The following is a 23112-nucleotide window of genomic DNA, read 5'->3' on the forward strand; positions in this document are numbered from 1 at the left end:
ATCACCAAGCATTATGCATGTGGAGAGCTCTAAATTAGTGTAGTAACACCCTAGTATAGTGTAATATCCCAAAAATTCACATTCAAAACTCACTCGCATTAAAAATTATTTTCAAAATATATTTCAAAAACTATAAAATAATTTGAGCTCTATAGTATCTCCATCTAATCCATCCATATTTTTTTCGCGCACAAATAACAGCAAGTACCAGCAAGCTTACATGCAAGAAAACATAGCAGTGCACCTACACGAATATATATCTCATGCATGCATGCAGGACGAGCATGCACCGTCTATTTGCATGCACCTGCATGTAAGGACACGGTGATTAGGCACCGTCCATTTGCATGCATCGTGCATGCAAATTAGGCACCGACCATGCGCTACAGTAGCATTTTTAATGGCAACGAGCTGAGCACTCTGGCCTATAAAAAGGCACTCTCGGGTGCTCACTCTCACCACCCGAGAAACACGTTCACTCACTCGCTCACTCACTCTCACTTCGCGTATACCGTATACGGCCATACGCACAAGCCGAGCTCGACTGTCGTCGCAAGACGAGGTGAGCAGCTCATGAGCATCTCCTTGCTCTTCTCTGTCTTTCTGTAGTATTTTTCTGTATTTTTCCTTGTATTTGTCTATACCGATTCACTGCCAAGAACTCCACGAATAGAACCATGACATACAGAAGAGCTCTAATGACCCCTCCTAATTTCTCTCTAACCATGCATGCGTGGGCCATAAACATTAACTCCAAATAGTACATGCATGCACCATGCACTACCAGCCAAACAAATGCCCACGTGAAGCATCCATTTCTTAATCACCGTTAGCCTTTTTCGCATGATTAAAGTCCGGCCATTTCACAAATGCCACATGCTAACTCTGATTTTAATAATTCTTTTTTCTAAATTTATCTAAAATCATGATCTACCTCCCATATTAATTTTATGATTTTTGGAGCTCATTTGAATTTATATGATTATTTATCTGTGCCTGTTGTCTGTGTCGTTCGTCGCGTATTTTAGCTGACGGAGTGAACGAGCCAGAGAACGAGAACGTTGGAGACGAGTACCGCGAGTTTGACGCCGAGGACCCGGACTGTCAGCAGGAGTTTGCTGAGGACGCCCACGGAGGCAAGTCCAACCGATCCCCTTTGATGCATATTGATCCTATTTTTAAACACAACCCGTAAGAAGCCGTTTTAAATATTGCATGTACGATATATGTACGAAGTATTTTCGCTGCTTAGTTAAAACCTGTTGAATAGCCATCCTTGAATTGATATTACCTGATAATTGTCTTGTTCGAACCTAGGAACAAATAATATGCTATGACAGAAATATTATTATTTAGTATGCTTAGGACTTGTTACTCATCGTGGATACTCATCACGATATTTTATCAAATATAATGATTTTAAAAGTAAAAGGTGTGAGTGGTGAAAATAAATTGTGGGTATTGTGAAAGGGTTAATGAACAAGTTATAGATGTGATTACTATGGAGATGGGACGGATGGGATCTCTTTTGGGATGCCCTGGTGTTGTGGCTTATACCTTGCGGGGTTAAGCGTGAAGATATCCGCCTTGTCTCGATTAAGGACTGAGTTGATGATTCATCTTGCCTAACTCATTTATCGTACAACCACTCGCCTTGCATGAGAAAGGCTTAGTCTAAATCCCTCTAGTTAGTATGGCAATCACCTAGAGGCAGGTGTGCAACGGAACACTAAGTGATGTATGTGAAATTGTGGAAATATATGAAAAGAGCTTTGTGAATTATTGTGATATCATGAGATGTGGCCTTAGTGTTCCCGTGGTGAGCGTCATTACTTAGCTATGGAGGGTAATGACTTTGATGGGTCTGTGCTTGCACGACGGTGTAAGTTATGGTATCCTACTTGTGGGAAAAGTGTACAACCTCTGCAGAGTGTAAATCTATCTGGATAGCCGTGTCCGCGGTCTCGGACGGGTTATGATTTGGTTTCAACAACTAGATGGGATGGGATGAGTGAAAGCATGTGAAATAGTATGATTTTGGAAATAAATGGTTGACTGCCATTGTGTTGTGGGAACAAGGGTTCAACAACACTTAAAATTGTGATCAAACCCCCATTTTCAGAAATACTATCATATGTGGAAAAAGAGTTCTTTTACAACAGTATTTGTGAAATGAAACCTTGCATGTGTAAAAAGATAGCTTTATGCAAATAAAACTAAGCCTCATCCTTGATTTATCCATATGCATATATACTGTTATCCCCTTCCGTAGGGTAAGGTTGGATTTGCTGAGTACTTTGTACTCACCCTTGCTTTATTAAACAGAGGAAGATCCGGACTTCGATCCCGAAGTGGCGTTCGAGTAAGGTCGTGTCTGCACCCAACTAAGCCTGTGGCATTGGGACTCGTCAGATGTTCGATGGCGATATCGTTTGTTTCTGGGTCATTTGGACCTATGTTGTATTTTGGTGTCTTATTATTATCGCGTGCCTTCCTTGTCCACGCTTTCCAAGACTACTGCGCTGAAACTTATCTGATGTAATAAACGTGTTACTAGCCTCCTGGGACTAGTATTGTATCACATTTGAGTTCCTGGTTTACCAGGGGCGCTTCAGGTGGTATCAGAGCCGTAGTTGGCTGTAGGACGCGACCTTAGGCTTTTCTGTACCAGTATTTTACTAAATAAACGTATTTTATAAAAGTTCTTACCCTCTTCCCTCTATTTGCAAAAAATATTTACTCTCATCTATGTCTCTCAGATGGCAGAAGGAGTTTGGATCAGCAGTTACTGTCTAAGTGTCGAAGGCTTTCCCAAGCTCTTGTATGCTATCATGCAGAAACTTGGAATCAAGGATCGCCCAGAATATGAATGTAGAGAATATGAAGAGCATGAGACCGAGCGGTGTGAAGTTACCGTCTATATTGGGAAAAGTGAGGACTTCCCTAACATAGCCGAAGCTTGGAGTATGACTGCGACCGGATTTCGGTTTGCAGATACATATCAAGCCGTCGCCCGCAAAGCCTTGAGGTACCTATGCAAGATCTACGAGAAGCCCATCACCCGTACACCTATGAGGTTCTTTCCACCCGACAAAAAAGACCGACCAGTTTGGAGGACCCGCATGGAGCTCTTGCAAGGACGTTACTCACTTGAAGATGACCCAACTGTGGTATTCATGACCACATACCTACTTGCTCTAGATAAGCAATATGATGAGCAGGCCTCAGAGTTAAGGAAGTGCATCCATCGTGCGGAGGAAGCCGAGATCATAGTTAGAAAGCTCCATGTGTAGCTTGCGGAAGCTCAGGCCCAAGCAGCTGCAGCCGAGAGTCGTGAAACTACCATTGCTGAAATCTTGAAGGAAGCTGAAGACCGCCATGCTCAGGAGTTGAAGGATGCCTACCTTATCACCAGGATCAAAAGAAGGATGTTAGCAGAGGGAGACCAAGAGCCCATAGTCCTAAAAGGTATCCCAATCATGTCCCTAAAAACCAAAATAAAGATGGACATAGAAGGGCCATCAGCTCCCCCACCCACAGAAGCCTCTCATGAAGCTTTAGAGTTGGAGCCCAGTAAGGAAGAAGGATTTCCCCTCCTCACCCAGTCAGCACCAAAAGAAGACAGTGACCCACCTCTTAGTCCAAAAGAAGAACCACAAATGCTGGAAGCATGATCCTCCTCAACACCAAGGGAATGAAGCTGTTCTGTCCGAAGAAGTTGAAGAATAGTAGCACCTAGTTCCTCCTTATGTCTTGGGGAAGTGAAGTTTACTTCACTTTTGTTCAATCCCCAAAGTAGATGAACCGTATTGTAGTACGCTTATTTCCTCCATTACTATGTTGTAAACCGCCCTCTTATTCAAAATATATATTTGTGCTTGTTGGTTGTGCTAAATAATTGAGTGCTCTATGTTGTTCCCTTATGGGATAGCAAGTGTTAAAACGTGCACCTTTTTAAAATATAACGCCGTAACAAAAAAACTTCACTCAATAGATCTAACCCTTATCTAATGCTTTCTCATCTTAACCAACAGATGCCTCCCAAACCAGCTACCCGCTCTCAACCAAGTGGTCGTGCAGCTAGTAGACAAAGCCAAAACCCAAATGGAAGTCAAGCCAATGCAAATGCTGATGGTATTCATGAAGATGAAGTGAGTCAGACTAGGAACCATAATGAAGGAGATGACTTGCCCCCTCCTCCAGCAATTGACTTAGCACAAGTCATGGCAACTCAGACTCGCCTTCTGGAGACCTTGGCTCAAGGCATGAACCGCCCCAGGAACAACCGTGGAGCCGGAGTCCAAGACAAGATGACTGAGTTCATGAGGCTTAAGCCACCCACCTTTACTGGATCTGACAACCCCATGGAAGCAGATGATTGGCTTAAGGTGATTGAAAGAAAGTTGGACACAATCCACTGTGATGGAAGGGATAGAGATCTGCTAGCATCTCATCAGCTGACAGGAATTGCCCTTTCTTGGTGGGAAGCCTATAGTGGAGCTGTGGATAATGCAAACACTATCACATGGCAAGAATTCGTGGATGAATTTCGCCGGTACCACATTCCAGATGGAATCATGAAGCTGAAGGCTGATGAATTTGGCAACTTGAAGCAAGGAAATAAAACTCTGAGTGAATACATCTTCCAATTCACTGAGTTGTCTCGCTATGCCCCAGAATTGGTCAACACTGATGCCAAGAAGCAGACAAAGTTCATAGAAGGATTGACCTGTGAGCTCAGAACCCTCATGACCCCACAGATCTATCCAGACTTCAACACCTTGATGAACAGGACCATTCTGACTGATGTGGCCAAGACTGAAGAAAGGAAAGAAAACAAGCGCAAGTTTCTGGAGCGCAAGGTTCAAGATGGTGCTAGATCCCAGAGGCTGAAAACCTTTAGCCAACCGAGCCAACGGACTCAAGCCCCAATGCAATTTCGCTCTCCTACTAGTGTCTCCAATAACCAAATGCAGTCATCATATCAGCCCAAGACAACCTATCAGAATCAAGCTTATGGCAAGACTCAACAGAACAGCACTGTTCAAGTCACAAACAATGTTAGAACTTGCTTTAATTGCCATGAGACTGGACACTACATTGCCAACTATCCCTACAAGAACAACCCACCAGCAGTATCCACTCAGTCCCACACTGTTAATGGACCGAGACCTGCAGTGTCTGGAGTCAACCGTGGTTTCCCTCGCAACAATAGCAACACCAACAATAATAGCCAGATGATGAAGCAACCTCAACAATCCTATGGTAGAGCCCGTGTCAACCATATTCATGCTCAGGATGCTCAGACTGCTTCAGGAGTGGTACTTGGCGAGTTCTTAGTCGATTTAGTACTTGCAACAGTATTATTTGATTCTGGAGCATCACATTCCTTCATATCATCAAGTTTTGTTGAGAAGCATCAAATACCCACAGTACTACTAAAGTTACCCCTAATAACCCGAACACCTGGGTCTGACATCAAATGTCATCTAGGATGTTCAAATGTAAGGATCATTCTAAGTGGGGTAGTTTTCTTAGCAGACTTAGTAGTGCTCAAGTCCAAAGGAATAGATGTTATCCTTGGAATGGATTGGTTAACCAGACACAATGGAATTATTAGTTGTGCAACTAAGGAAGTATCATTAGTTAACCATGAAGGGATTAAAGTGAAATGCCAAACCCGAGGGTCTAAAGTTAATCCAATGGTCTTCAACTTGGATGCAAGGACCATAGAGGAAGTACCAATAGTGCAAGAATACCCTGATGTATTCCCTGAGGAACTACCTGGAATGCCACCGGACAGGGATATAGAGTTCATCATTGATCTTATCCCCGGGACTGCCCCCATAGCCAAGAGACCTTACAGAATGGCTCCGGCAGAGTTAGCTGAACTGAAAGAGCAGCTAAGAGAATTGTAGCAGAAAGGTTATATTAGACCTAGTTCTTCACCATGGGGAGCACCAGTCTTGTTTGTGAAGAAGAAAGATGGAAGTATGAGGATGTGTGTGGATTATAGGTCCCTAAATGAAGTCACCATCAAGAATAAGTATCCCCTACCAAGGATAGATGACCTTTTTGATCAGCTTAAGGGAGCCAAGTATTTCTCTAAGATTGATTTGAGATCAGGTTATCACTAGCTCAAGATCAAGAATAGTGATGTTCCCAAGACAGCCTTTGTAACTAGATATGGACAATATGAGTTTACAGTGATGTCCTTTGGATTAACCAATGCCCCTGCCTATTTCATGAACCTCATGAATAAGGTATTCATGGAAGAGTTAGATAAGTTTGTGGTAGTCTTCATTGATGACATACTTATCTACTCTAAGAGTGCTGAAGAATATGGGCAACACTTGAGAGTAGTGTTGGAAAAGCTAAGAAGACACAAGTTGTATGCTAAATTCAGCAAGTGTGAATTTTGGCTTGAGAAGGTTGCATTTCTAGGTCATATCTTGACAGCTGAAGGAGTTGCAGTTGACCCTGAGAAAGTAGAAGCTGTCTCCCATTGGCAGCAACCCACCAATGTGAGTGAGGTTAGAAGTTTTCTTGGATTAGCTGGATATTATCGAAGGTTTATAGAAGGATTTTCCAAGATAGCCAAACCCATGACAGAGCTTCTTAGGAAGGATAAGAAATTCACTTGGACAGAATCATGTGAGAAGAGTTTCCAAGAGTTAAAGAAGAGACTGACAACAGCACCAGTGTTAACCTTGCCAGACATTCATCAAGATTTCATCATATACTGTGATGCCTCAAGACAAGGTTTAGGATGTGTTCTCATGCAAGGAGGAAAAGTGGTTGCTTATGCATCCCGTCAGCTTAGACCTCATGAGCAAAATTACCCTACCCATGATTTAGAGTTAGCAGCTATAGTACATGCTCTCAAGATTTGGAGACACTACCTCATTGGAAACAAGTGTGAAATCTACACTGATCACAAGAGTTTGAAGTACATCTTCACACAGTCAGACTTGAACCTAAGGCAAAGAAGATGGTTGGAGTTAATCAAGGACTACAACCTTGAGATTCATTACCACCCAGGAAAGGCCAACGTGGTAGCAGATGCCCTAAGCAGAAGGTCATATGGTCAGCAGTTGGTGCCTAAGAACACTCACCTACAAGAAGAGATAGCACAGTTGAACATGCATATAGTACGCCAACCTCAAAATGGCAGTCTGATGGTGCAGCCAACTCTTGTGGAAGAAATCAAGCAGACACAACATAAGGATAAGGATCTGATGAAGATTCGTGAGCAAACTGGAGAAAATAAAGCTCCATACTTTAGAGTGGATAACAAAGGAGTATTGTGGTATAAAAATAGGATTTGTGTGCCCAAGGAGGGAAAGTTTCAAGAATTAATCCTTGATGAAGCCCATAACTCAGCTTATTCTATCCACCCTGGTGCCACCAAGATGTACATGGACTTAAAAGAAAGATATTGGTGGAATGGCATGAAAGCTGATGTGGCACGATTTGTTGCACAATGTGATGTATGCCAAAGGGTTAAAGCAGAGCATCAGAAACCAGCAGGCTTGCTCCAGCCATTGCCTATTCCTGTTTGGAAATGGGATGAGATAGGCATGGATTTTGTGAATGGATTACCCAAAACTCTGAAAGGAAATGATTCAATATGGGTAATAGTGGACCGCCTTACCAAGGTTGCTCACTTCATACCTGTACGCACCAAATATAGTGGATACAAGTTAGCCCAGCTATATGTGGATAACATAGTCAAATTGCATGGTGTGCCAAGTAGGATTGTATCTGACCGAGGTACCCAATTTACCTCTAAGTTCTGGAAAAGTTTGCATGAAGCTATGGGAACCAAGCTAGATTTTAGCTCAGCTTATCATCCTCAAACAGATGGTCAGACTGAAAGAATAAATCAGATTATGGAAGATATGCTAAGAGCATGTGTGCTCACATATGGTAAAGATTGGGAGAAAAGCCTAACTTATGCAGAGTTCTCCTACAATAACAGTTACCAAGCTAGTTTGGGCATGTCACCTTTTGAGGCCCTATATGGAAGAAAATGTAGAACCCCATTGATGTGGTCAGAAGTTGGAGAACGAACCTTGCTTGGACCAGCCCTTATAAAAGAAGCAGAAGATCGTGTAGCTGAAATCAGAGAAAAATTGAAAGAGGCACAATCACGTCAAAAGAGCTATTCTGATAAAAGAAGGCGAGAGTTAAGTTTTGCAGTTGGAGATTTTGTGTATGTCAAGGTCTCTTCTATTCGAGGAACTCGAAGGTTCCAAGTCAGAGGCAAGCTAGCATCTCGGTATATTGGACCATATCAAGTATTACAGAGGATTGGAGTTGTAGCCTATCGTGTTCGGCTACCTAAAGAAATGTCAGATATACACAATGTGTTTTATGTCTCCCAATTGAAGAAATGTCTCAGAGTACCAAAGGAACAAATATCGCCAGACACAGTTGATTTACAAGACGACCTAAGATATCCAGAAGTGCCAATAAAAATCCTAGATACAGTCACCAAGCAAACTCGAACGACAACAGTCCGAATTTGTCGTGTTCAGTGGAGTAGACACACTGAAGCAGAAGCAACATGGGAAAGAGAAGATGCCCTGAGAAAAGAGTTTCCCCATCTATTTAGGACCCAGCCGAATCTCGAGGACGAGATTCCTTTTAAGTGGGGTAGGTTTGTAACATCCAAAAATTCACATTCAAAACTCACTCGCATTAAAAATAATTTTCAAAATATATTTCAAAAACTATAAAATAATTTGAGCTCTATAGTATCTCCATCTAATCCATCCATATTTTTTTCGCGCACAAATAACAACAAGTACCAGCAAGCTTACATGCAAGAAAACATAGCAGTGCACCTACACGAATATATATCTCATGCATGCATGCAGGACGAGCATGCACCGTCCATTTGCATGCATCTGCATGCAAGGACACGGTGATTAGGCACCGTCCATTTGCATGCATTGTGCATGCAAATTAGGCACCGACCATGCGCTACAGTATACGGCCATACGCACAAGCCGAGCTCGACTGTCGTCGCAAGACGAGGTGAGCAGCTCATGAGCATCTCCTTGCTCTTCTCTGTCTTTCTGTAGTATTTTTCTGTATTTTTCCTTGTATTTGTCTGTACCGATTCACTGCCAAGAACTGCACGAATAGAACCATGACATACAGAAGAGCTCTAATGACCCCTGCTAATTTCTCTCTAACCATGCATGCATGGGCCATAAACATTAACTCCAAATAGTACATGCATGCACCATGCACTACCAGCCAAACAAATGCCCACGTGAAGCATCCATTCCTTAATCACCGTTAGCCTTTTTCGCATGATTAAAGTCCGGCCATTTCACAAATGCCACATGCTAACTCTGATTTTAATAATTCTTTTTCCTAAATTCATCTAAAATCATGATCTACCTTCCATATTAATTTCATAATTTTTGGAGCTCATTTGAATTTATATAATTATTTATCTGTGCCTGTTGTCTGTGTCGTTCGTCGCGTATTTTAGCTGACGGAGTGAACGAGCCAGAGAACGAGAACGTTGGAGACGAGTACCGCGAGTTTGACGCCGAGGACCCGGACTGTCAGCAGGAGTTTGCCGAGGACGCCGACGGAGGCAAGTCCAACCGATCCCCTTTGATGCATATTGATCCTATTTTTAAACACAACCCGTAGAAGCCGTTTTAAATATTGCATGTACGATATATGTACGAAGTATTTTCGCTGCTTAGTTAAAACCTGTTGAATAGCCATCCTTGAATTGATATTACCCGATAATTGTCTTGTTCGAACCTAGGAACAAATAATATGCTATGACAGAAATATTATTATTTAGTATGCTTAGGACTTGTTACTCATCGTGGATACTCATCGCTATATTTTATCAAATATAATGATTTTAAAAGTAAAAGGTGTGAGTGGTGAAAATAATTTGTGGGTATTGTGAAAGGGTTAATGAACAAGTTATAGATGTGATCACTATGGAGATGGGGCGGATGGGATCTCTTTTGGGGATGCCCTGGTGTTGTGGCTTATACCTTGCGGGGTTAAGCGTGAAGATATCCGCCTTGTCTCGATTAAGGACTGAGTTGATGATTCATCTTGCCTAACTCATTTATCGTACAACCACTCGCCTTGCATGGGAAAGGCTTAGTCTAAATCCCTCTAGTTAGTATGGCAATCACCTGGAGGCAGGTGTGCAACGGAACACTAAGTGATGTATGTGAAATTGTGGAAATATATGAAAAGAGCTTTGTGAATTATTGTGATATCATGAGATGTGGCCTTAGTGTTCCCGTGGTGAGCGCCATTACTTAGCTATGGAGGGTAATGACTTTGATGGGTCTGTGCTTGCACGACGGTGTAAGTTATGGTATCCTACTTGTGGGAAAAGTGTACAACCTCTGCAGAGTGTAAATCTATCTGGATAGCCGTGTCCGCGGTCTCGGACGGGTTATGGTTTGGTTTCAACAACTAGATGGGATGGGATGAGTGAAAGCATGTGAAATAGCATGATTTTGGAAATAAATGGTTGACTGCCATTGTGTTGTGGGAACAAGGGTTCAACAACACTTAAAATTGTGATCAAACCCCATTTTCAGAAATACTATCATATGTGGAAAAAGAGTTCTTTTACAAAAGTATTTGTGAAATGAAACCTTGCATGTGTAAAAAGATAGCTTTATGCAAATAAAACTAAGCCTCATCCTTGATTTATCCATATGCATATATACTGTTATCCCCTTCCGTCGGGTAAGGTTGGATTTGCTGAGTACTTTGTACTCACCCTTGCTTTATTAAACAGAGGAAGATCCGGACTTCGATCCCGAAGTGGCGTTCGAGTAAGGTCGTGTCTGCACCCAACTAAGCCTGTGGCATTGGGACTCGTCAGATGTTCGATGGCGATATCGTTTGTTTCTGGGTCCTTTGGACCTATGTTGTATTTTGGTGTCTTATTATTATCGCGTGCCTTCCTTGTCCACGCTTTCCAAGACTACTGCGCTGAAACTTATCTGATGTAATAAATGTGTTACTAGCCTCCTGGGACTAGTATTGTATCACATTTGAGTTCCTGGTTTACCAGGGGCGCTTCATATAGTTTCTCGACTCCTCCACACTCTGTGTCACACCCGAATGTAAAAGAGCATTCGGGTGCCAAATCACATGTACGCCAGGATCTCAAATTCACACACATGGATCGACATCATCAATTGTACAAAACACAGTGTTCAAACGAATTACATAAAAGAGTATAATATATCATTATTACAAGCCATTGGATCAAAGTACGAACAGAAAGCATAAACTAAATTGTTCCATAACAAAAAGTGAGACTATTGGCGCCGACGTAGCAGGACCACCTTGCCACAGGAAGGTCGACGGCAGAATCACACGAGCCTAACAACCAAGTGACTCAGGGTAGTCCTTAGGGAAGTTACAATTGTACTCTTGTTCGTCCGAGCAACCTTTAATTATTATAGCAAGGGTGAGTTCATGTCGAACTCAGCAAGCACAGACGGAAAGTAATGACATGCAAGGCTTAAAACAAGGTAAAGCTGACATGGTTTGACTGCGGTATGAATGATAATGGATAAACATGTATCCAACTATCCAAGTCTGTAATGAGATACTCCCTCTATTTCAAGCTATATATAAGATAGTTTAGTTTTATTGTAAGTCAAACTTATCTATTTTTGGTTAAGTTTATAGAAAAATTACACAAACATCTACAATATTCATATTGGATACACCATGAAATACATTTTGATGGTGTATTTATTTGATATTGTATTGTTAATATATTTTTCTATAGACTTACTTAACTTTATTAGACAAGTTTGATTTTGCTAGCTAGAACAAAACTAAAATGACTTATACTTTGAAAACAGAGGGAGTATTGATTCTGTCTATCAATCCTCTACGTTGATAACCACAGCACTTGGGGGCCTTTCAGGGTTTGTGAAGCGGGCAAGCCGTGCTAGCTTGCTAGTAGATTCTGTGATTCTCTCGATCTGAATAACTACGTCGGATAGAAGAGATGCAACGACGGCCCCATGCATCACTTGCAACAGAGCCGCATCCTCTGATAACTGGGTTCTGAAGTCACTTGCAACTTTGGCCGCTGTAGACATGTCGTTGGTTTGACATGGTAGAGTCATAGTCCGAACTGCCAACGAGAGCCCTCTGAGCGCCTTTGCAGAGTGCAAACTCATTGCACCACATGTAGCTCTAAGTTTCAGGCATAGCTCTGGATTGGCTTCAGGATACTGTAACCAAACATAAAGATATACTATCATGTTAAGAAAAAAATAAACAAGTCCAGAAAGTAATCGGTTCCATGGACTTCAATTTCGATCATGAAACTAGGGATATACTTAGCGATCACCTGAGACTTTTTCAGGACTACGACACACGAAGCAAGAGCCTCCATTGAAGAAGCGCACTGGCGACATAGAGCGCCGAGCTTTTGATATTGGCCCCATGGGTGGCGGAAGCGGAATTTTCCGTGAATAGGCTCCCACTTAGCAAAAGTGCACTGCAGTGTTTGGATGGCATAAACAATTGGAATAGATTCTTGTGATTTTTGTTCACAGGAAGGAGGTTTGTAGTCACAAAATTGAAAGGGAACTGACAATCCCCAAAGTGATAGAGCAGCTTACCAAAGAGTCCTCTCTGACCTTGGAATTGAGGACACCCTTGTACACCTGAAGAAAGGCTTTGCCTTCTAAATTTTCACATGGAGAGTTCTCTCTGAAGCATTCAGATTCCATTCCTGCACACATGAGAAATTTAGTCTCATATACTCTGGAATCTGCAAACTATTTTTTCTCGGTTTCTTACTTTCTTTTGTGCAACTTTCAGCTGTAAATGGTGAAGGCACTTCAACCTAATACTAGTTCGTACAGAGAACATGTATGATGTAGAGTTGTCCTGGGAGAGTGAAAAATAAACAGGTTTTTTGTTTTGACTAACAGGTATCTTTGTATACTTGGAAGGCCAATAAGTTGGATTACGAAAAGTAGTATGAATACGTAGAAATTTTTGAGTTCCTACTTAGAGTTAGAGCCTATTCGGTTTAGTTTGGTTCAAATTGGAGCGGGATTGAAAGGGGGAAGAGGATTCATTCCAGGTCGCACCTTCAAGGAACTCCGCCAGTTTTTCGAGGCTGTCGGCGGCGAGATTGTGGAGGTCCTCCCCGGCCCAGATCGGGAAAACGAAGAGGGTCGTGAAGAGGCAGATGGTGACGCCGACGGCGACGGTGGTGAGCCGCTCGTGCGCGAACTCCAGGAGCTCGTCCACGCGGTAGCTCGACACAGCCACCATGGTGAAGGTCAGTATGAAAATCATCACGCCGTAGTCGTACCTCGCCTTCAGCTCCGGGATGAACCGCGAGAACGTCGCTGCCGACCCTGCACATCGAGGAATTCCACACAATATGAAACATTAATTTGGCAATTCAGTAAGCATACACAGGTGATGGCAAATTCTGGGATTGACGGAGTAGTTTTGCGGGTGGCGCGCATGAAACATTTGGCAGACTTGTACCCTTCTTGCACGGAAACATTTGGGAAGAAAAGAATAGTAGGCCACATCATCTTTACCTTAATAATATATTACTTACTAAACGTGCTATAAATAGAAATTTATTATAAAAATAAGAAAGATCTAGCGATTCATTCGGCCGTTCTAATTATTGATACCAAAGAACGCCCCCACGCGTTGATGCGGGAATCGCTAGTGAAATTATACTACTTATACTTACTAATATGATTGAATAAATATCATAATACATGTTAGTGGATGTTTTTTAGCATTCTGATGTGGACAACTAAATATGTTAGTAAATAATGTGGTTTGCTAATGTGAATAACTTGAAGATATAATGACATGTGTTAGTTGGATGTGTTAGTGGATGCTGATGTAGACACTTTACATGATGAGATAGTTGAATGTGCTAGTGTGATGTTCTAGTGGATGCTGATATGGACACTTTGCATGACAAGATAAATTGCTATTGGAGTTTATCTTTATGAGAGATATAGATAAAATCTACTGACTATATTCTTCCTTTCTTTTAAAATTGGTCTACGCTGTCCTTAAAAAAAACTTAAATTTGTATCTAAATTGTTCACATCTACTATTCTAAAATAACCATTTAAATTAGTATCATAATCACCCAAGATGCTATTATGATAGATAATCTAAGTAACTCTTATATTTACATCTAATAAATTGTATTTTTTTGCCACTATTAAAAAAATAAATATTCTTAAAACGAACATTTAAATTAGAAGCATTTGCTAGTATTAAAATGATTTAAATAACTATAAGTTATTATGTTTACACGCACAAGGTGTCAAATGACTCAAAATAAACGTACATGGTGTGTCATCATATAGATCAAGTATAAATACATTCACCATCCATAAATACAATTTATGTTTTAGTATTCATGAAAAATGTTCCATTAAGAACTTATATACCAATGAAACTAACAGAATATATAAAAATATATTGATATGGTCAAATTTATAAATTTTGGCCAAAAAAATTATGAGACATCCATAATGGAGTGTAAGCACGCTTTTAATGAGTACTCCCGCATGTAATTCTTTGCTAAGGGCACTCACAATGCAGACTCTATCATAGAGTCTAAAATTATTTATTACCTTGAACAATGTGGACTTAGAGTCTAAATAAGACTTGGAGTCTTATTTTTTCTACCTCTTTCTTTAATAAATATGCTGTCACATCAGCAAAATACCATAAATAATATGTAATTAATTATATTAGACTCTGTGATAGAGTCTTGCATTGCAAGTGCCCTAAGAAGATTAACCATCGAAAACAATGGAAGAGGTAAGTGCAGCCCAAGAGTGGCTCTGACCTATCTGGTCTTTGAGATTATTTTTGAGCAAATGGTTATTTGTTTCAACAAATAATATACTATTGAGGTTAGCAATATTGGTCTTCCCTCCTAGTCCTAGATCTTACTTCACCCTCTACCACCTTTGTTTGTCGTTTATACATGCTTAAATGACCATTTATGCTATCACCATAATAATTAAGAGTGTAGCATGTGCTCCAAATTCCTTATTTTTAATAAAGTTAAAATGATGATGGATGAGTTTTGAATAAAATATAACAAATGAAGAGTATTTTAACTTAATTTGAGAAAAAAAGGTTGTAGCAAGTAATAAGATTAAAATTTGAAAATTATTAATTATCTCGATTCATGGTATTACAAATTGGGCTACCACATGAGCCACCATAACTTAAACTAAGATTTCAACTAAATGAATTGAGGTTTCACCATGCATAGGGAAACAAAACTCTGAATATGGATGAAAAAAATGTAGAGATTAATTGATAAATTTAGAGCAATTCAATTCCAAGACCCTCTTCATTATCCTTTCTAATTAATAGAAATATGGATTTTCGTGAAAAATTCTCTCCAATAGATTCTTTAATTAGGACTCTAAATATAGACATAATCTATTTTGGATTTTCCGCTAGTCAAATACAGATAATAGAGTTAGGTCTCCAGAATGTGCACAAGATATAGAAAAACTCTTAGAGGATGAAAAATATACAGCGATGTCTATTCAAATGACTCTAATCAAACGATGAGTTCTTTTGAAAGAAAAATAAACGATGAGTTTAAAAGAAACTTTTAGAGATGCTGTTAACCTATAAGATATTTCCGAGTATCTACACACGTGTGTGTTCTGTTAGAGAGCACATGCAAAATGTAAAAACTTTTTTACATGCCAAAACTGAAAAAATAACAACTGAAACGTATCCAAACACGTACAGGAGGAGCGGTTGACGACCGCCTAGCAATTAACAATAAAAAAAACAACTGAAAATTAAAGTAGCAACAGCACTGTTTGCCGTTAGTATTGACAGTAGTAAACATGGACGGACCGGCAGAGTCGTACGTATACGTACCTACTAAGAAGACGAACACGCCGAGCAGTATCGGCTCCCCTTTTTCCCCACAGAGGTTGGCCGCCATATGTGCTGCGATGGCGAGGAAACCGGCTACCAACGTCGCAATAGTTCTGTTCAGGCCTCTACTCAGCGTGCCCCCTGTTGTCAACGCATGTAATTCACACGTTATTATATATATATCCATCTCTGTCTATATCTTTATATATGCATATATATATATATATATATATATATACGAACAACAGCCGGCCGTGTCTACATATAATTATGTATAATATACAGATTAAACCCCGCACACACGTCCATACCAACTGTGAATTCCATGACGACGACGACAGTGATCACGGCCCATATGACGGAGTCTCCCCAGCCATTGAACAGTGGTGTCACGTAGTAAAGCACGGACACCAGCGTGAGCGCCAGCCCGACCTTGAGCGAGTGCGCCACCCGCCGGGGGTCGTCGCGGGCGATCTTGGCTAGCTTGCCGACGAACCCGACGGCCGTGCCCCTGCTGCTGATGATGAGCCTGTCCAGCGCCCAGCGGAGCTGCTCCCGGCAGTTTGCCAAGAAACCTCCGCCACCGCCACCGCCATTGCTGTTGCCCTCCTCCGTCGTCAAAGACTCCATCGCAGCTCAATTACACGCCTGAGTACAAGCGGCTGCTAAAGCTGTTGGCGGGCTAGCTTTAAAATGGTTGGCTAGCTAGTTTATTGTGTGTATATGGAACGGTGATACATGAGGACTTATATACACACACGCGTGCGGATATTTAGCTCGCTATGCATGCGTTTTCAATGCTGCTGTCTACATTCAATGGCCAAGATTCAACAATATGACGTCAGACCAGTACGAGAGGAAATTGGCTCAGTACTTTTGTTAGTGATGAAGCCTGGGGCGCGCGGAGGCAGAATAGACATAGGACTATAGGAGCACCGTTCAAACGGCCAGCAACAGTCATATATATATATATATATATATATATATATATATATATATATATATATATATATATAAATACATACACGGCAAAGGTATATACAACAGCCAAATAAATACTTGTGTTAAAAACTAAAAAAAAGGATAGGACAAAGTTAATTAGCCTCAGGTCTCTAATTTTCACCCGATCAATCTAATTCTTTGGCTAGAAAAAGAATCACTGTAACGAAGTAGTTCAACACGGCAAAGGGACTGTGATGCCTAATTAAGGGGCTTAATTAGGCAACTTAAAATATACTTCTAAAACTAAGGCATCAATTCCCCCCTAGTCAAAACCTATGCAAAAAATAATCTATCTAGATTGCAACTAAGATTTTGTTAGGTGTGTTGCTATCTCTATCGCAAAAGAGTTATATGTAACATAGGTTTCAATCCTATCAATGGCCTAGCAAGCTAAACTAGGAATGTAACGGACGCAACCTATGTAAAATGAAGCTAAAAAAATGGTAGAGATGCAAGACGACTCTGGTATTTTTACCGATGTATTGAGAAGCTCCTCGCTTCCCCTAATCCTTGTTGGAGGCCCTCACAAGGGCAAGCTCTCGGTTGGATAGATCTGTGGATAGGCCCCGAACCTTCCCCACGCGCAAGTGGGTCTTTGTGATGACCTCTCCTAACCCCCTTCCTGTTGTCTTCACTATAGAGCTTTCGGCCAAACCGCTGTGGGCTTCGTTCCCTCCAGTACATGGTGCAGGCCATACTACAAACACACTTTGGTGTGGTCATGTAAGACTATAAGCCCCTAGAGCAGCAACAGTACACGCAAGCACTGAATAAACAAGAGGTATGCAAATCTCACTAACACTAGGCCTAAACCTAGAGCAAGCGCATTTAGCGGTGGTTTAAGTAGCTTAAGCACTTTGTAAAGCACCTACACTTATCATCAAATGTATCACCAAGCATTATGCATGTGGAGAGCTCTAAATTAGTGTAGTAACACCCTAGTATAGTGTAATATCCCAAAAATTCACATTCAAAACTCACTCGCATTAAAAATTATTTTCAAAATATATTTCAAAAACTATAAAATAATTTGAGCTCTATAGTATCTTCATCTAATCCATCCATATTTTTTTCGCGCACAAATAACAGCAAGTACCAGCAAGCTTACATGCAAGAAAACATAGCAGTGCACCTACACGAATATATATCTCATGCATGCATGCAGGACGAGCATGCACCGTCTATTTGCATGCACCTGCATGTAAGGACACGGTGATTAGGCACCGTCCATTTGCATGCATCGTGCATGCAAATTAGGCACCGACCATGCGCTACAGTAGCATTTTTAATGGCAACGAGCTGAGCACTCTGGCCTATAAAAAGGCACTCTCGGGTGCTCACTCTCACCACCCGAGAAACACGTTCACTCACTCGCTCACTCACTCTCACTTCGCGTATACCGTATACGGCCATACGCACAAGCCGAGCTCGACTGTCGTCGCAAGACGAGGTGAGCAGCTCATGAGCATCTCCTTGCTCTTCTCTGTCTTTCTGTAGTATTTTCCTGTATTTTTCCTTGTATTTGTCTATACCGATTCACTGCCAAGAACTCCACGAATAGAACCATGACATACAGAAGAGCTCTAATGACCCCTCCTAATTTCTCTCTAACCATGCATGCGTGGGCCATAAACATTAACTCCAAATAGTATATGCATGCACCATGCACTACCAGCCAAATAAATGCCCACGTGAAGCATCCATTTCTTAATCACCGTTAGCCTTTTTCGCATGATTAAAGTCCGGCCATTTCACAAATGCCACATGCTAACTCTGATTTTAATAATTTTTTTTCCTAAATTTATCTAAAATCATGATCTACCTCCCATATTAATTTCATGATTTTTGGAGCTCATTTGAATTTATATGATTATTTATCTGTGCCTGTTGTCTGTGTCGTTCGTCGCGTATTTTAGCTGACGGAGTGAACGAGCCAGAGAACGAGAACGTTGGAGACGAGTACCGCGAGTTTGACGCCGAGGACCCGGACTGTCAGCAGGAGTTTGCCGAGGACGCCGACGGAGGCAAGTCCAACCGATCCCCTTTGATGCATATTGATCCTATTTTTAAACACAACCCGTAGAAGCCGTTTTAAATATTGCATGTACGATATATGTACGAAGTATTTTCGCTGCTTAGTTAAAACCTGTTGAATAGCCATCCTTGAATTGATATTACCTGATAATTGTCTTGTTCGAACCTAGGAACAAATAATATGCTATGACACAAATATTATTATTTAGTATGCTTAGGACTTGTTACTCATCCTGGATACTCATCGCTATATTTTATCAAATATAATGATTTTAAAAGTAAAAGGTGTGAGTGATGAAAATAATTTGTGGGTATTGTGAAAGGGTTAATGAACAAGTTATAGATGTGATTACTATGGAGATGGGGCGGATGGGATCTCTTTTGGGGATGCCCTGGTGTTGTGGCTTATACCTTGCGGGGTTAAGCGTGAAGATATCCGCCTTGTCTCGATTAAGGACTGAGTTGATGATTCATCTTGCCTAACTCATTTATCGTACAACCACTCGCCTTGCATGGGAAAGGCTTAGTCTAAATCCCTCTAGTTAGTATGGCAATCACCTGGAGGCAGGTGTGCAACGGAACACTAAGTGATGTATGTGAAATTGTGGAAATATATGAAAAGAGCTTTGTGAATTATTGTGATATCATGAGATGTGGCCTTAGTGTTCCCGTGGTGAGCGCCATTACTTAGCTATGGAGGGTAATGACTTTGATGGGTCTGTGCTTGCACGACGGTGTAAGTTATGGTATCCTACTTGTGGGAAAAGTGTACAACCTCTGCAGAGTGTAAATCTATCTGGATAGCCGTGTCCGCGGTCTCGGACGGGTTATGGTTTGGTTTCAACAACTAGATGGATGGGATGAGTGAAAGCATGTGAAAGAGTGTGATTTTGGAAATAAATGGTTGACTGCCATTGTGTTGTGGGAACAAGGGTTCAACAACACTTAAAATTGTGATCAAACCCCCATTTTCAGAAATACTATCATATGTGGAAAAAGAGTTCTTTTACAACAGTATTTGTGAAATGAAACCTTGCATGTGTCAAAAGATAGCTTTATGCAAATAAAACTAAGCCTCATCCTTGATTTATCCATATGCATATATACTGTTATCCCCTTCCGTAGGGTAAGGTTGGATTTGCTGAGTACTTTGTACTCACCCTTGCTTTATTAAACAGAGGAAGATCCGGACTTCGATCCCGAAGTGGCGTTCGAGTAAGGTCGTGTCTGCACCCAACTAAGCCTGTGGCATTGGGACTCGTCAGATGTTCGATGGCGATATCGTTTGTTTCTGGGTCCTTTGGACCTATGTTGTATTTTGGTGTCTTATTATTATCGCGTGCCTTCCTTGTCCACGCTTTCCAAGACTACGCGCTGAAACTTATCTGATGTAATAAACGTGTTACTAGCCTCCTGGGACTAGTATTGTATCACATTTGAGTTCCTAGTTTACCAGGGGCGCTTCAGGTGGTATCAGAGCCGTAGTTGGCTGTAGGACGCGACCTTAGGCTTTTCTGGACCAGTATTTTACTAAATAAACGTATTTTATAAAAGTTCTTACCCTCTTCCCTCTATTTGCAAAAAATATTTACTCTCATCTATGTCTCTCAGATGGCAGAAGGAGTTTGGACCAGCAGTTACTGTCTAAGTGTAGAAGGCTTTTCCAAGCTCTTGTATGCTATCATGCAGAAACTTGGAATCAAGGATCGCCCAGAATATGAATGTAGAGAATATGAAGAGCATGAGACCGAGCGGTGTGAAGTTACCGTCTATATTGGGAAAAGTGAGGACTTCCCTAACATAGCCGAAGCTTGGAGTATGACTGCGACCGGATTTCGGTTTGCAGATACATATCAAGCCGTCGCCCGCAAAGCCTTGAGGTACCTATGCAAGATCTACGAGAAGCCCATCACCCGTACACCTATGAGGTTCTTTCCACCCGACGAAAAAGACCGACCAGTTTGGAGGACCCGCATGGAGCTCTTGCAAGGACGTTACTCACTTGAAGATGACCCAACTGTGGTATTCATGACCACATACCTACTTGCTCTAGATAAGCAATATGATGAGCAGGCCTCAGAGTTAAGGAAGTGCATCCATCGTGCGGAGGAAGCCGAGATCATAGTTAGAAAGCTCCATGTGTAGCTTGCGGAAGCTCAGGCCCAAGCAGCTGCAGCCGAGAGTCGTGAAACTACCATTGCTGAAATCTTGAAGGAAGCTGAAGACCGCCATGCTCAGGAGTTGAAGGATGCCTACCTTATCACCAGGATCAAAAGAAGGATGTTAGCAGAGGGAGACCAAGAGCCCATAGTCCTAAAAGGTATCCCAATCATGTCCCTAAAAACCAAAATAAAGATGGACATAGAAGGGCCATCAGCTCCCCCACCCACAGAAGCCTCTCATGAAGCTTTAGAGTTGGAGCCCAGTAAGGAAGAAGGATTTCCCCTCCTCACCCAGCCAGCACCAAAAGAAGACAGTGACCCACCTCTTAGTCCAAAAGAAGAACCACAAATGCTGGAAGCATGATCCTCCTCAACACCAAGGGAATGAAGCTGTTCTGTCCGAAGAAGTTGAAGAATAGTAGCACCTAGTTCCTCCTTATGTCTTGGGGAAGTGAAGTTTACTTCACTTTTGTTCAATCCCCAAAGTAGATGAACCGTATTGTAGTACGCTTAGTTCCTCCATTACTATGTTGTAAACCTCCCTCTTATTCAAAATATATATTTGTGCTTGTTGGTTGTGCTAAATAATTGAGTGCTCTATGTTGTTCCCTTATGGGATAGCAAGTGTTAAAACGTGCACCTTTTTAAAATATAACGCCGTAACAAAAAAAACAACATCACTCAATAGATCTAACCCTTATCTAATGCTTTCTCATCTTAACCAACAGATGCCTCCCAAACCAGCTACCCGCTCTCAACCAAGTGGTCGTCCAGCTAGTAGACAAAGCCAAAACCCAAATGGAAGTCAAGCCAATGCAAATGCTGATGGTATTCATGAAGATGAAGTGAGTTAGACTAGGAACCATAATGAAGGAGATGACTTGCCCCCTCCTCCAGCAATTGACTTAGCACAAGTCATGGCAACTCAGACTCGCCTTCTGGAGACCTTGGCTCAAGGCATGAACCGCCCCAGGAACAACCGTGGAGCCGGAGTCCAAGACAAGATGACTGAGTTCATGAGGCTTAAGCCACCCACCTTTACTGGATCTGACAACCCCATGGAAGCAGATGATTGGCTTAAGGTGATTGAAAGAAAGTTGGACACAATCCACTATGATGGAAGGGATAGAGATCTGCTAGCATCTCATCAGCTGACAGGAATTGCCCTTTCTTGGTGGGAAGCCTATAGTGGAGCTGTGGATAATGCAAACACTATCACATGGCAAGAATTCGTGGATGAATTTCGCCGGTACCACATTCCAGATGGAATCATGAAGCTGAAGGCTGATGAATTTCGCAACTTGAAGCAAGGAAATAAAACTCTAAGTGAATACATCTTCCAATTCACTAAGTTGTCTCGCTATGCCCCAGAATTGGTCAACACTGATGCCAAGAAGCAGACAAAGTTCATAGAAGGATTGACCTGTGAGCTCAGAACCCTCATGACCCCACAGATCTATCCAGACTTCAACACCTTGATGAACAGGACCATTCTGACTGATGTGGCCAAGACTGAAGAAAGGAAAGAAAACAAGCGCAAGTTTCTGGAGCGCAAGGTTCAAGATGGTGCTAGATCCCAGAGGCTGAAAACCTTTAGCCAACCGAGCCAACGGACTCAAGCCCCAATGCAATTTCGCTCTCCTGCTAGTGTCTCCAATAACCAAATGCAGTCATCATATCAGCCCAAGACAACCTATCAGAATCAAGCTTATGGCAAGACTCAACAGAACAGCACTGGTCAAGTCACAAACAATGTTAGAACTTGCTTTAATTGCCATGAGACTGGACACTACATTGCCAACTGTCCCTACAAGAACAACCCACCAGCAGTATCCACTCAGTCCCACACTGTTAATGGACCGAGACCTGCAGTGTCTGGAGTCAACCGTGGTTTCCCTCGCAACAATAGCAACACCAATAATAATAGCCAGATGATGAAGCAACCTCAACAATCCTATGGTAG

General features: G+C 41.7%; 1 protein-coding gene across 1 annotated transcript; it reads right to left on the bottom strand.

The window, feature by feature from the left end:
- Positions 11225-16651, bottom strand: LOC8077579 (aluminum-activated malate transporter 1). Its single transcript, XM_021463994.1, has 6 exons — positions 16263-16651; positions 15952-16092; positions 13137-13409; positions 12660-12772; positions 12386-12535; positions 11225-12266 (listed from the first exon to the last, which is right to left on the bottom strand). The coding sequence occupies exons 1-6, from the start codon at positions 16579-16581 to the stop codon at positions 11910-11912; spliced, it is 1353 nt and encodes a 450-aa protein (XP_021319669.1). The 5' UTR covers positions 16582-16651; the 3' UTR covers positions 11225-11909.

This window comes from Sorghum bicolor, chromosome 6, assembly GCF_000003195.3.
Source record: "Sorghum bicolor cultivar BTx623 chromosome 6, Sorghum_bicolor_NCBIv3, whole genome shotgun sequence".
Taxonomy (NCBI): Eukaryota; Viridiplantae; Streptophyta; class Magnoliopsida; order Poales; family Poaceae; genus Sorghum; species Sorghum bicolor.

Bases quoted from the DNA above. Each gene is read 5' to 3' on its own strand.
- LOC8077579 (XM_021463994.1), bottom strand. From the start codon at position 16,581: ATGGAGTCTTTGACGACGGAGGAGGGCAACAGCAATGGCGGTGGCGGT. The intron at 16,093-16,262 runs GTATGGACGTGT...CGTTGACAACAG, and splicing joins CGTCATGGAATTCACAGTTG to GGGGCACGCTGAGTAGAGGC. The intron at 12,773-13,136 runs GTGCGACCTGGA...TCATGTGTGCAG, and splicing joins ACTGGCGGAGTTCCTTGAAG to GAATGGAATCTGAATGCTTC.